This window comes from Cnephaeus nilssonii (assembly GCF_951640355.1).
Source record: "Cnephaeus nilssonii genome assembly, chromosome: X".
Lineage (NCBI taxonomy): Eukaryota > Metazoa > Chordata > Mammalia > Chiroptera > Vespertilionidae > Cnephaeus > Cnephaeus nilssonii.
In genome coordinates this window covers 102,788,226-102,800,376 of record NC_137071.1, presented here as the reverse complement: position 1 = coordinate 102,800,376, position 12,151 = coordinate 102,788,226, and the positions used below count along the sequence as shown (strand labels likewise).

General features: G+C 46.1%; 1 protein-coding gene across 2 annotated transcripts; it reads left to right on the top strand.

The window, feature by feature from the left end:
• Window positions 1-1,086: 1,086 nt before the first annotated feature.
• On the top strand, window positions 1,087-11,684 carry ZIC3 (Zic family member 3; the record flags this gene model as incomplete). Of its 2 annotated transcripts, none has more annotated exons than XM_079765576.1 (3): window positions 1,087-2,146; window positions 3,243-3,406; window positions 11,535-11,684. In XM_079765576.1, 3 exons carry the CDS (start codon window positions 1,087-1,089, stop codon window positions 11,682-11,684), a joined length of 1,374 nt encoding a protein of 457 aa, XP_079621702.1. The 2 variants fall into 2 exon arrangements, with proteins under 2 accessions (XP_079621702.1, XP_079621701.1); XM_079765575.1 differs by lacking the exon at window positions 11,535-11,684 and adding an exon at window positions 4,237-4,416.
• Between the last annotated feature and the right edge of the window lie 467 nt (window positions 11,685-12,151).

The window sequence follows — 12,151 nt, the reverse complement described above, 5'->3', positions numbered from 1 at the left end:
TGGCGTGTGGGGAGGGCGCACCTAGTGGGCCTTGAGCTTGGAACTGCTGCGCCCCCCTCGGGATAGGCGCCCTTCAGCCTATGAGGAGGCTCAATCTCGGGGTGGTGAGGGACCGCTCGGACGGAGGAACAATCCTCGAGGGGCAAAGAGTTCATTTGGTCAAAGCAGGTTCAGCGCGCGAGAGGGGTGCTTGCCCGCTTCAGGACGGAGTGAAGAGGAGGAGAGGCCAGGCTCCGCCCCGCCGGTCGTTGGCTGGAGCCTGGTTCCAGTTCCCTACAGCAGCGCAAGCCTGGCCAAGCCCACTCGCGGGCGCCCGGCAGCAGCCGCCTCACCTGCCAAGCGCCGGGCCAAGGCCCAATCAGAGGCGGTCGCTTGGAGGAGGCTGCCATGTTCCCCACTCCGCGCTGCCAATCAGTGTGGCGGCGGCCAATGGGCTGCAGGGCCGGGGGTCAGGTGACCGGGCGCCAGCTGGTTCCCCATTGGCGCGCGCCTCGCGGCCTCCCGCTAGGTTTATGTGAAAGGAGTGAGTGATTGACTTTATCAGTCCAAGGACATTACTCTGGAGGCGAAGAGGCTGGGACTCGCGCAGCAAGCAGTGCGGACCGAGCCTGCCTCCTGTCCGCTGCCGCCCGCTGGCCGTGAGCCGGCTCTGCTATTTGGCGCAGCCCAGCCCGGAGGCCCGTGTGCAGGAAGCCTCTTGGCCCCTCGGTTGTGCTCTCCGGGAGAGGAGGGGTGCCTGGGACAGGATTAGAAAACTCCGCCCTCCACTTGTTATTTTGCTTATTTTTCTTTGTGCGCGCCTGTTAGTTTGTTAAACCAGATCTAGTCCCAGAATCTTTCTCCTCACTTCCCCTCCCCCCTCCTCCCCACTCCAGCTCCCTCTACTTCCCTTCCTCCCTCCTATCCTTCTGCAGGAGACTCGCAGCGACGGAAAGTTGCAGCCCCTGGTACTGCCTTGGGGGTCTCCCGGCTGTGTCCAACTGCCGCCACCCCTCTCCGACTACAGCACTTCGGAGATCTCCTCTGCCCGCTCCGTCGCTCATTGCAGCCGGATCGCCAGTGCCCAGAACGCCCCCCCACCCACCCATGACGATGCTCCTGGACGGAGGCCCACAGTTCCCCGGGCTGGGAGTGGGCAGCTTCGGCGCGCCGCGCCACCACGAGATGCCCAACCGCGAGCCGGCGAGCATGGGGCTGAGTCCCTTCGGAGACTCTCCCCACGCCGCCGCCGCAGCCGCTGCTGCTGCCTTCAAGCTGAGCCCCGCCGCGGCTCATGATCTATCTTCTGGACAGAGTTCTGCATTCATGCCACAGGGTTCGGGTTACGCCAACGCCCTGGGCCATCACCACCACCACCACCACCACCACCATCACCACACCAGCCAGGTGCCCAGCTATGGCGGTGCCGCCTCCGCCGCCTTCAATTCCACGCGTGACTTTCTGTTCCGCCAGCGCAGCTCCGGGCTCGGCGAGGCTGCCTCGGGTGGTGGGCAGCATGCGCTCTTCGCTGGTTCGGCGAGTGGTCTGCACGCTCCAGCTGGCATTCCCGAACCACCAAGTTACCTGCTCTTTCCCGGGCTGCATGAGCAGACCACCGGGCACCCGTCGCCTACCGGGCACATGGACAACAATCAAGTCCACCTGGGGCTGCGCGGGGAGCTGTTTGGCCGTGCGGACCCGTACCGCGCGGTAGCCAGCCCGCGCACGGACCCCTATACGGCCGGCGCGCAGTTCCCTAACTACAGCCCCATGAACATGAACATGGGCGTGAACGTGGCGGCCCACCATGGGCCTGGCGCCTTCTTCCGTTATATGCGGCAGCCCATCAAACAGGAGCTGTCGTGCAAGTGGGTCGACGAAGCTCAGCTAAACCGGCCCAAGAAGAGCTGCGACCGGACCTTCAGCACCATGCACGAGCTGGTGACACATGTCACCATGGAGCATGTGGGGGGCCCGGAGCAGAACAACCACGTCTGCTACTGGGAGGAGTGTCCCCGCGAGGGCAAGTCCTTCAAGGCGAAGTACAAACTGGTCAACCACATTCGAGTGCACACGGGCGAGAAGCCCTTCCCATGCCCCTTCCCGGGCTGCGGAAAAATCTTTGCCCGCTCCGAGAACCTCAAGATCCACAAGAGGACCCATACAGGTAAGGGTAAAGGGAGGCGGACGCGGGATTCATCGCCGCACTGTGCCATGGAGTCCATGTACAGCGAGAGGGGTGATGGCCAAATAGAGGGGCGGCGCCCCTCTAGGGCCTTTGGGAAAGGAAGGTTGTCAGTGTCCCTCCATCTCTCGCCTTTCACGCCCCATGGCGCTTTTGCCTACTTCTAACTTCCCGGGCAGACTGCTCTGTGGTCCTTGGAACTAATTGGAACCTTCTCGCGCCCGGGGACAAACTGGCGCCGCCTCTTTTTGTCTCCCTTTCTGGGTTACTAGGAAGGGACTACGAATGTGTTGAGAGCCTATTGCTTACAAGCAATTTAGCTTTCGGCACACATTCGGGAAAAGCAACCATAGAAATGCTAATGAAAGCTAACTTTCGGTTACTTCCGCTCTTTTTTACCCGTGATTGGCACATCTCCTAATTAAATGACTGATACTTTTGTCAAACTATTTTTATTTGGAGTTCCAGGTTCAATTCAGTCCTACGGGAGGAAAGCTAACGTAGAAAAGGCATCACAGTTTCGTGGCTTGCTCAGAACATCTTGTAAACTGTCTGGAGTCCCTGGATTTATATAGTTTTCGTTTTGAACGTTAAGTACGACGAACCAAGCTTTTTAATACTGAGTTTAGCAAAATCGCTGCATTTGAAAAAGGCAAATTAACAGGTACAAAGAAGGAACTGAATGGGATTGTCCGTCCCGGTTCACTGTCCCGCCCGGGATTGGTTACATCCACTAGGCAGTGGCAGAATTTGGCCGCGCGTTGGGAACCCTGGGCTGGGTAGGGTGGAACCACAACTTAGGGAAAACTTTGGAGGAGCCTGGTGCTTTCCTATCCTGAGCAAGAACAAAGGGATCCGCAAGTTCTCCGCCAGCCCTGCCCCACCCCGCGCACCACTCCCAAACCAGTAGGCTTAACCAGCACTCCGTTTTTCTCCAGGGAAAAGAGATGCTACAGCCGCGCCCAGTCGGCGCTCCCTCTCCTGGAAGATCGCGGGGCGCTCGGTCTCCCGCTGCTCCGCTCCAAGAAGCTCCCGGCCTGACCATATTTCCCCCTCTTTGCATTTTTGCCTTTTGCAGGTGAGAAACCTTTCAAATGTGAATTTGAAGGATGTGACAGGCGCTTTGCCAACAGCAGCGACCGCAAGAAGCACATGCACGTGCACACCTCGGACAAGCCCTACATCTGCAAAGTGTGCGACAAGTCCTACACGCACCCTAGTTCCCTGCGAAAGCACATGAAGGTAATTACCTCTTTATTAGCGGTCGGCGGTTTATAAACACAGGCCCAACACCCGGCCGCGGAATGGAAGCGCCCGCGCTACCAACCCTGTATCCTCCACGTCAAATCCCATTTGCTCCAGCGATGACACCTTGAACCCATATTTAGGAACCCAGAGGGGGCGGGGGAGAGCACTGTGGGGAGGAGGAGGGAGCGGGGCGGGCGGGGGGTGGGTGGACAATCAGTTGTTTACTGAGAAGCTCTAAACGAGCTCGCCGGGGCTTGAGGTTTCGGCGGTCAGTCGCCTCTTCCTCGCTCAGCCCGCAGTGGGAAACTAGAGTGCTAGAGTGCCGGCGCCGAACCCGGGGGTGGGTGGTTCATTGGCTTTCCATAAAACAATAGGGCTCAGAAGCAAGGTCTGATTTCTGTGACGCTGTCTGAGACCTTGCAGCGCCTGGGGCGCCTGTGCCACTTTTCTCTGTACCTGCTTTCCCAAGCCAAACTGGGCTTGGTGAAATCTGGACCCGGAATATTTTATGTGGCCCCAAAGACCAAGTGCTTATCCCACTCCATCCGCGGAGAAAGCACTTTTGAAGGAGCATGAATAATACAGAGCTTTGTCCCTTTTCCACATGCCAATATTAGGAATAAAACTGTTGGTGAACATCCCCAGGGTTTCTAGACATCGGTAATATGGAAATTAAAAACAAGCCAACGAAATCAGCAGCGTTTCTCTTTTAAGTGGGACACTGGGCGGTCTTGCTCTTACTGTGCTCGAATTCTGCTCTTGTATATGCTTGCACAATGCCGGTTGGAATTATATTCATTATAATATATACATGTTAATTTTAGGTTCATGAATCTCAAGGGTCAGATTCCTCCCCTGCTGCCAGTTCAGGCTATGAATCTTCCACTCCACCCGCTATAGCTTCTGCAAACAGTAAAGATACCACTAAACCCCCTTCTGCAGTTCAAACTAGCACCAGCCACAACCCTGGACTTCCTCCCAATTTTAACGAATGGTACGTCTGAGGACAAACACAAACCCTGTTAACCATAAAATGGACCAAATGCATTTTAAAAAGAAAACTGAGGCCAATCAAACGGAAATGGAGTTTTAAGGCAAGAGGCCATATATAGGGCAACATCTTGTTAATTGTAATTGTCTAGGAAGGTTTCTGGGTAAGATCCAAAAGTAGGCATGCCCTTTCTCAGGATTAGGAAATATGTTTTGGCATTTGAAAGATTAAAAAAATATATATTTTCACTGCTTTTTCTCTCCTTTCTCTTGCTCTCTGCATACCCCATCCCTAAACTTTTTCAGTTCATTTTAACACTTGTCCTGTTTTTTGAGAGGAATTTATAGAAGGCTTGGTGGTGGTGATGTTAAGCTGATTCTTCGCCTTAGTGGTGATTGTTTAAACTCTCACAGTCTTAAACTGTGCCAAAGTCCTGTTATGTCTTGAACTTTTCCTCAAAGCATTACTTTTGTGAATGTATTTTTGTCTAATGGGGTCAAAACTGTTGGTCAGTATTTTTTTCAGGCTGAGGATGTGATGTTACTCTACACAGATTGTGACATTTAGTATACAGTTGCCTTTTGTAATAACTTTTTTTTTTGTAAATACATACCCATTAATGCCATATTTATCGTTGTAATTTAATTATTGTTACAAGTGCCGGGAACTGAACAATATTTATGGATAAGTGTTTTCTAACAAATTCTGTACAGCTGTTGATTATAACTGCTTTAGCATTAAATTTTATTGTTTTGAAAGAACAAAATTTACAATTTTTGAACCACTGACTCCTTTCTCTTGTTTTGTAACAGCCTCCTAAAAAGAGGAGATTCGAGCAAATGAATCTTGTCTGTTGGTATTTATAACTCAGATCCCTTTTTTAATTGTTAAATTATTTTTCTACTGAGGTATGGATTACTTACAGTGTCAGTTTCCATCTGGTAAGATCGTCCTTTCTTTATCTCTAGTTCAGATGGTTCTTTAACTGCAAGTTTAAATGTGCTTGTCCCCAATTTTCGGCATGCAAATCAAATATTACTGATCAATTCAGTTAGTGGCCATGACATCTCAATCTTGTACTTCAAAGACTGAGAAGCTGGATTTAATCATCCCTGCCCTACATATATACACATGAGGTAACCTAATGAGTTTTATGTCCCTTACTTTTTTATTACCTTACATAAAAATGAACATCTCGGCAGGATGCATGTCCATCTATTCTATTGAGAGATTACCCATATACCTATATATGTTTGTATCTATGACTTACCTAATCTGCCTATAAAATCTATCTAGCTATCTATATATTTTTAAAAGTAAGCACATCTGAAACAGTGGTGATGAGTAAGGCCAGTTGAGCCTGCTTACTTATGGTTAAGTGCTTCTTAAAAAATAAACCATAGTCCATTTACAATTTGGGAAGACAAAGTCTGATTTGTTTTGCTGTATATAGCTCAATTCATAATTTTCACAATTATTCATAACCTTTTTATAGTGGTATAATAACTGCAGCAGTTCTGAAATTATATTATGGAAAGAAAAATCATTTGCAAAATGTGTATTTTTAAAGTTCGTGGTTTGTAGGCAAAGATGTTAAAAGCATTGTTTCCATTAAAATCAATAATAATGAAAAATGGTTGTTTGCTTTGTAATAAAATATTAACAATCCATTTAATCTTTAGTGAAGCAACTCATTTGGACAATTTTCACAGTTATATAAAAAAGAAACTGCTTACTATTTGCGGGGGGGGGGGGCAGGTTGGAGTGGGTAGAGAATTAAGACTTCTTTTACTAACTTAGGGTGCTGTTTAATATTGAGAGCCCAATCTCTGCATGAATAACCAGTTTGCAAATCAGTAAATAGAATGGTGGAGATAAGGAATTGTAAAGAATTTAGAAATGTAATGAATAGGCTTAAGTACCCTCCTTCTCTTGAAGGGGAAGTGATCTAGGTTGTTTGGTGGCAGTCAATTTGGTATTATACATAATCATTTTGAATTCTAGAATTTTGTTTATTGTTATTTTTAAAGAAATAAAGTCTTGGCACATCTTATTTATGTTATAACATTTTTTGTATTTGGTGCCTGAATTTTTAAATGTTTAAATAAATTAACCTTAAATTGAAATGCTCAGAACTGATGATTAAAAGAAATTTTGATTCCCTGGATACAGTTGAAGCAGTCTATTTTAAGTTATCTACTGATGTTTATCAACAGACAATTAATTATTCATAGTTTCTAATTGCAAATTGCTTTGGGTGTGATTTTTGTTTGTTTGTGGAGGTTTTTTTTTTTTTCCGTTTGTTTTTTTCTTTTTCACTTTCCTCCACCAGTAGAGAAGGCAAGGGCCTGAATGCCATGAACAGAGATTGGGATGACTTCACAAATAATGAGCAGGTACCCTGGTCAGTATACCATACAACTCCTACCCCAGACATTCCAGTCTTGACCTTGACATTGAGAGTGCTGGATCAAATTCCTATTTCAGGATTTTTCTTTTACTCCAAATCAAAGAGTGTGTTAAATGCTCAGCAAATTTTCAGAAAGTGTATATTCATAAGACTGACTGAAAATATATTCAAACTGAAGTCTAAATAGTGTTTTTCTTCTGAAACATTCAGTGAACTTGAACAGTTTACTGTTTTCTTCATGAATTACTTTTCTACCCTCACCCAAACTTAAACCTAATCTTAAATGGGAGTAGAGTGATGGGTTCAAATCAAAATTCTCTCAGAAACTAGCTTATTCTCCCCCCTTACATATATTAAATATCTATTTAGGAGGCATAAGTAAGAGTTACATCTTTCCTGAGTAAGCTTGAAATTATTCTACCAAAAACTTTAAAATAAAGCATTGTGTCCTAAGTGAAAAAAAAAATTGGCAATTAACAATGATGATAAACCAATATTAAGATAATGTGAAAGTTTTACCCCTATACACAATTTCCTGTAATTTGGATGTAGCATCATATTTGTCAAATAGTCTATGTCGTTTGCTCTTGTCATTTTTTGCAAAGAAAAGTTTATTTTAGTAGAAAACTTTTCAGATTTTCCTATAATTTGACTCTGGGCATGCACATTTACACATGAATTTTCAGGAAATATCTTTAAAGAATAAGCTCCCCCTCCCAAACAAAACCTTGCAACCCTAAAGATGGATCAGCTGGAAAACATGAATGTCATTTGGCCTCTAATTATTACATACCAATAATTTCATTCTTGTTATGGTAAGATCTTTGTTAAAAGTCCATTACCTTGCAAAATAGGTGATTTAGCTTAAGATTTCCACTGTTAGGCCTGGAAGGGGGAAGTGTATGTTTCCATGCAGACAGAAAATTGGCCTTTATTCAGTTTGTAAGGTTAAAGATCAGTATCCAGGCTAAGCGAGGCAGGCAGTCTTAGCAACTTCGAGGGTTTGAGAGCCAACGCGGACAGCCTCTGCTCACTAAGCCTTCCAGGAAAGTTGTGTTCAGGATTCCTTGCCCCTCCCCCCTTCTGGCTGCCTGCTGTCTTCTTATCCCCTGGCTCCCTCTCCTCTCCCCCTATACCCTCCCCCCAAACAAACAAAAAAAGTCTAAGGGGCTCTTTCCACTTAAGTTTCTCAAAGAATCTCCACCGCCGTGTCGATCCCCTGAAGAACTGTTCTCTGTTTGGCAGCTAGGATGGTTTACTCTCGGGCTGTCTTACTCTGAAGGCTCAAGTCTCTAGTCGGGATTTGCCCCGCGATGAGACCAAACTTTCTGGAAGTCGGAGCACCCAGGTTCCCTATCCGGATCAAGTTCTTGCAAGTCCCAGCCGAAGCTCCGGGGGGAGGGGGGGGCGGGAAGGAGGGAGGAAAAGGGACCTCATTTCCTCCGGTCAATTCTCTTGCGGTCTTGGCCCGCTGACCCTTTGACCTCCACCTACAGGGCCCTTGGCGGCCGTAAGCCGGCGGTCGCCCCGGCTTCGAGAACGCTTCGCGCCCCATCGCCTCCCGGCCTCATTAGGCTGACGGGGCTGTAAAGCAGGAATCAGTCGCTGCCTAATCCGGACCTGGGGTCAATACGAGCCCAAACAATGGTGAGCTCCGAAGGCCACTGCGTAGCGTAGGCCACAAACTTTGTCATCCATTCAGTTTCTTAAGGTGGGGGTGGGAGGCGGCGACGGAGGGAGGTACTTGTACACCCGAAAACTGCTCCTAGTTCCCTGGGCTCTTAAACGAATGTCCTCTCCCTTGGCCTTCTAATCTCTTAGCAGTGCTAGGGATTGGAAGGGGTGTAGAGGCCCGGTTCTGGTTGGCGGCCCGCACGAAAGGCTGTCACCTCGCGGGGAACAGACTTTGAAGTGAGTTTTTAGCGCACACATGTGAGAGCCAGGCCAGGGCCGGAGCCAGGACCTGCTGGGAGGAAAGAGGAGGCTCAGACCGGGCCTGGACCCCTCCCCCGCTCCCCGTCGCTCCTGCCTTTTCTAGCCGCGGCTGGGGGCCCGCCACCCCCTCACCACTCCCGGGCCCTCCCCCGGCGCAGGCGCACACTCCGCAGCCGTTAGGTCGGATTTTGCTGGGAGGTGGTGGGGGCCGTAGTTGAAAGCGCATTTGCAGCGATGCGGCCTCCACTGAGCCAGGAGGGAAGAGAAGAGAGGCGTGTGGGAAAAGGGGGATTGGTTTTGGGGCGGCTCTCGAGTCGTGAACGTGGCGGCTTTATGCGAACCCCCGCGGAGCGCAGCAAAGCTCAGATGGCTGGCTGAAAAACTGTCTTCTGGTTTAAACTCCCTTGTTATTTCCCAGCTCTCAGGCCTCACGGGAGAATGTGGGTCGTGGCGGCCAAACGCAAAATTGTTAAAAAACAAAAACAAAAAACAAACAAACAAACAAAAAAAAAAACAGAAGCAAAGAAGTTCTTCCAAGGCATTCTGGGAGGTAGAAGTTGAGAGCCTTCTGGGGGTTGGGTTTCTCAGGGGGACTTGGATGTGAATCCTGCCAGAGGTCGCCCCACCCTGCAGTCCTGACTTAAAACCTCCGGACCCCCATGGGTGGGGGGATGCCATTTTGAGTTATAGTGCAAGGGTCGGGATTCCACAGCACCTTCCAGCCCCTAAAAATGTCAATGACTGGAAAGACACTATGTTCTCTTCTAGGACAATGGAGAGGCCCATGAACGGATCACATAGGCACCTTTGCCAAAACCCCGTTTTCTGCATATCTCATTTAAACGTGGGCCTATGAAAAATGGAACTGTCGAAGCTCATGTGTGTGCTCTGACAGCTGGTGGTCTTAACAAGAAAAATAAAGAGGCCACAATCCCGAAACTTTCATTCAACTTTGCTTAACTAACTGCCTTAATGCGAAGTGTGAAAGAACCTTTCTGATTGCTCTGGGATCTTTAGTTTATCTTTTCTCCGCAGAAAAATGCTGCAGATTCACTAAAATGTAGGATTAAAAATTGTAGGTATCAACCATCTGGCTCCTCTAGGAAAACAAGAAGCACGAATTCTTTTAGGTTGGGTGTTCTTGAAGACCAGCAGCTACACGAAAAGGCAACCTTCTTGGGCTGATCCCTGTCAAACATTTGGGCTTCTGAAGGTGTGGGGCAGTTCCTGTAAGGCACTTTGGAGAGGACCCCAGGTGGGTGGGCAGGTCATTAGTAATGCTGGCCCAGATCTGGGGAAAATCTACAAAACAGTGCCTTTATCTTCAGGGAACAATTGATGGGGTTGTCTTTCCTCCTTTTCAGTGCACAAAGAATAAGGCTTTGGAGCAAGAATTTGGAATATGCATTTAAGTTGTCGTACTTTACTGGAAACCCATGGGCAATTAAAATAAGCATGCTCTGTAGTATTTTCTGCCCTTTTCTTATGTGTGATTCCTTCAAGTCAAGGGTGCTGCAGACAGTTTGGAAACTTGTTTTGAAATTGTCATCAAATGGATTTTACCCCTTTCCCCCGCTTGTGTAAAGTTTCCTTTCTGGGTTCAGCCACTCCCCTCAATTCCCTCAATGGACCATGGTACTGACATTGACAACTTGAGATCAAAGGAAGTAGATGGTGCTTGCTGTATACTTTATTTTTCCATGCTGTAGCTTGAACCCTGAGGTTTGAGATTTTTCCTGGTTAAAACTCTTGGTACCAAAAGTGTGAAAAGTGAAAAGTTCATTCACTTGAAAAAGCTTTAGCTAATGGTTAGGCAGTTTGTCTCTTTATGAACTAAAAAGCCAGATTGTCTCTTAAATTGACTTTAAAATCAAGCTAAGCCCTGGCCAGGTAGCTCAGTTGGTTAGAGCATCTTCCTGAAACACCAAGGTTTCAGGTCCCATCTCCTATCATGACACATAGAAGAAGCAACCAGTGAGTACATGGGTAGGTCATAATAGATTGATGCATATTTCTCTCTCTCTCTTTCACCAATAAAAAAAATTAAAATCAAGCTAAAGATGCACTGGTGAACTGTCTCCCCTGGATTCCTGTGGTGTTCTTTGGATCATTTGATATGAAAAAAATCTGGTCAAATTTTAGAGGAGTTAATTGAATGGAATTTCTGCAAAACTGGATGAATGATAAGTTGGTAGAAATCATAGTTGTTTGAATGATGATTCCAAAGGGCACTGCTTTTCCCACTGAGGTTTGGTTTCTACAAGAACTATTGAAATTTACATCTTGAAAAACACTTAGTTTGCAGAAAGCATTTAAATGAGGGAGTGTTCAGAGCATTTGTACTAATAGTAACTTAACACAAGATCAAAACTTCTTTGAATAAGATTAGAGAAATTCATGTTTTTAAAAAAATCTGTTAAAACTAAAGAAATATCTTTCTTTAAAAATCATCTACCAAAGCAAACAATTTTGTGATGGCAGTTCTACTTATTTACAAATCTGATGAATGTGAGCTTTACAGCAACTATAAAAATAACCTTCACCAGATGGCAAGTTTATGATATTTGATCTTTAATAGAATGTACATGTTATCTAATGTATTTTATTAAAACTCAGCCTATGAAAGACCATTTGAAATATAAAGTGTTAAAAATAACAGATTCCATCATGTTTTATTATAAACTACCATTTGAAACAACACCCAGTAACATTTTATTAAAATTTTTTTAAGAGTAAATGTAGCCTGTTTTGAGCTATCTGCAGTTCACTTTTTGTTCTTTTGCCAGTGTTGTCCTGCTTGGTATCCGGGACAGTCTCTAATTCCTGATGAAGAACTTGATACTGATGTTGGCATGCAGCAGTCAGCCTTCCATAACACTACCTATGCTAAATGCAGGGTTAATGCCGAACCTACTGTGCAAGAAATGATTTACTGATGAGGTTTAAAAGAAAACCACATCAATTTGATTGTCTGTTACCTTAAAGTGATCATTTTAAGAGTAGTAGCTTCTTCCTTAGATATAAAAAGACTATTTTCTTCTTTTGGTATATTCAGTCTGTGTTAAGCAATCATTTGTGAAATGAAAAGCAAAAAAGCCCCCACCCTGTATTATGAATTGGACAATGGAGGTGAAGACTGGTCTGTTTCATTACCCAGTATGTATTATCTCATGCATTGTGTTGACCTTGTTGAAATTCTCTTTCAAATAATCTGCACTCCACACATGTTGAAAACTAGCAATATGAATGCTTGTTTTATTAATTTCATATGTTTATGTTCAAAAAGCAATACCCAGGATCCCTACAACTGTTGTTTGACCTAAATAAAACATTTAAATTATTTTTGTGATTATTGTTTTATTACAGTGACAATTATAGCTCCTAAATAACTTCGATTAATCTG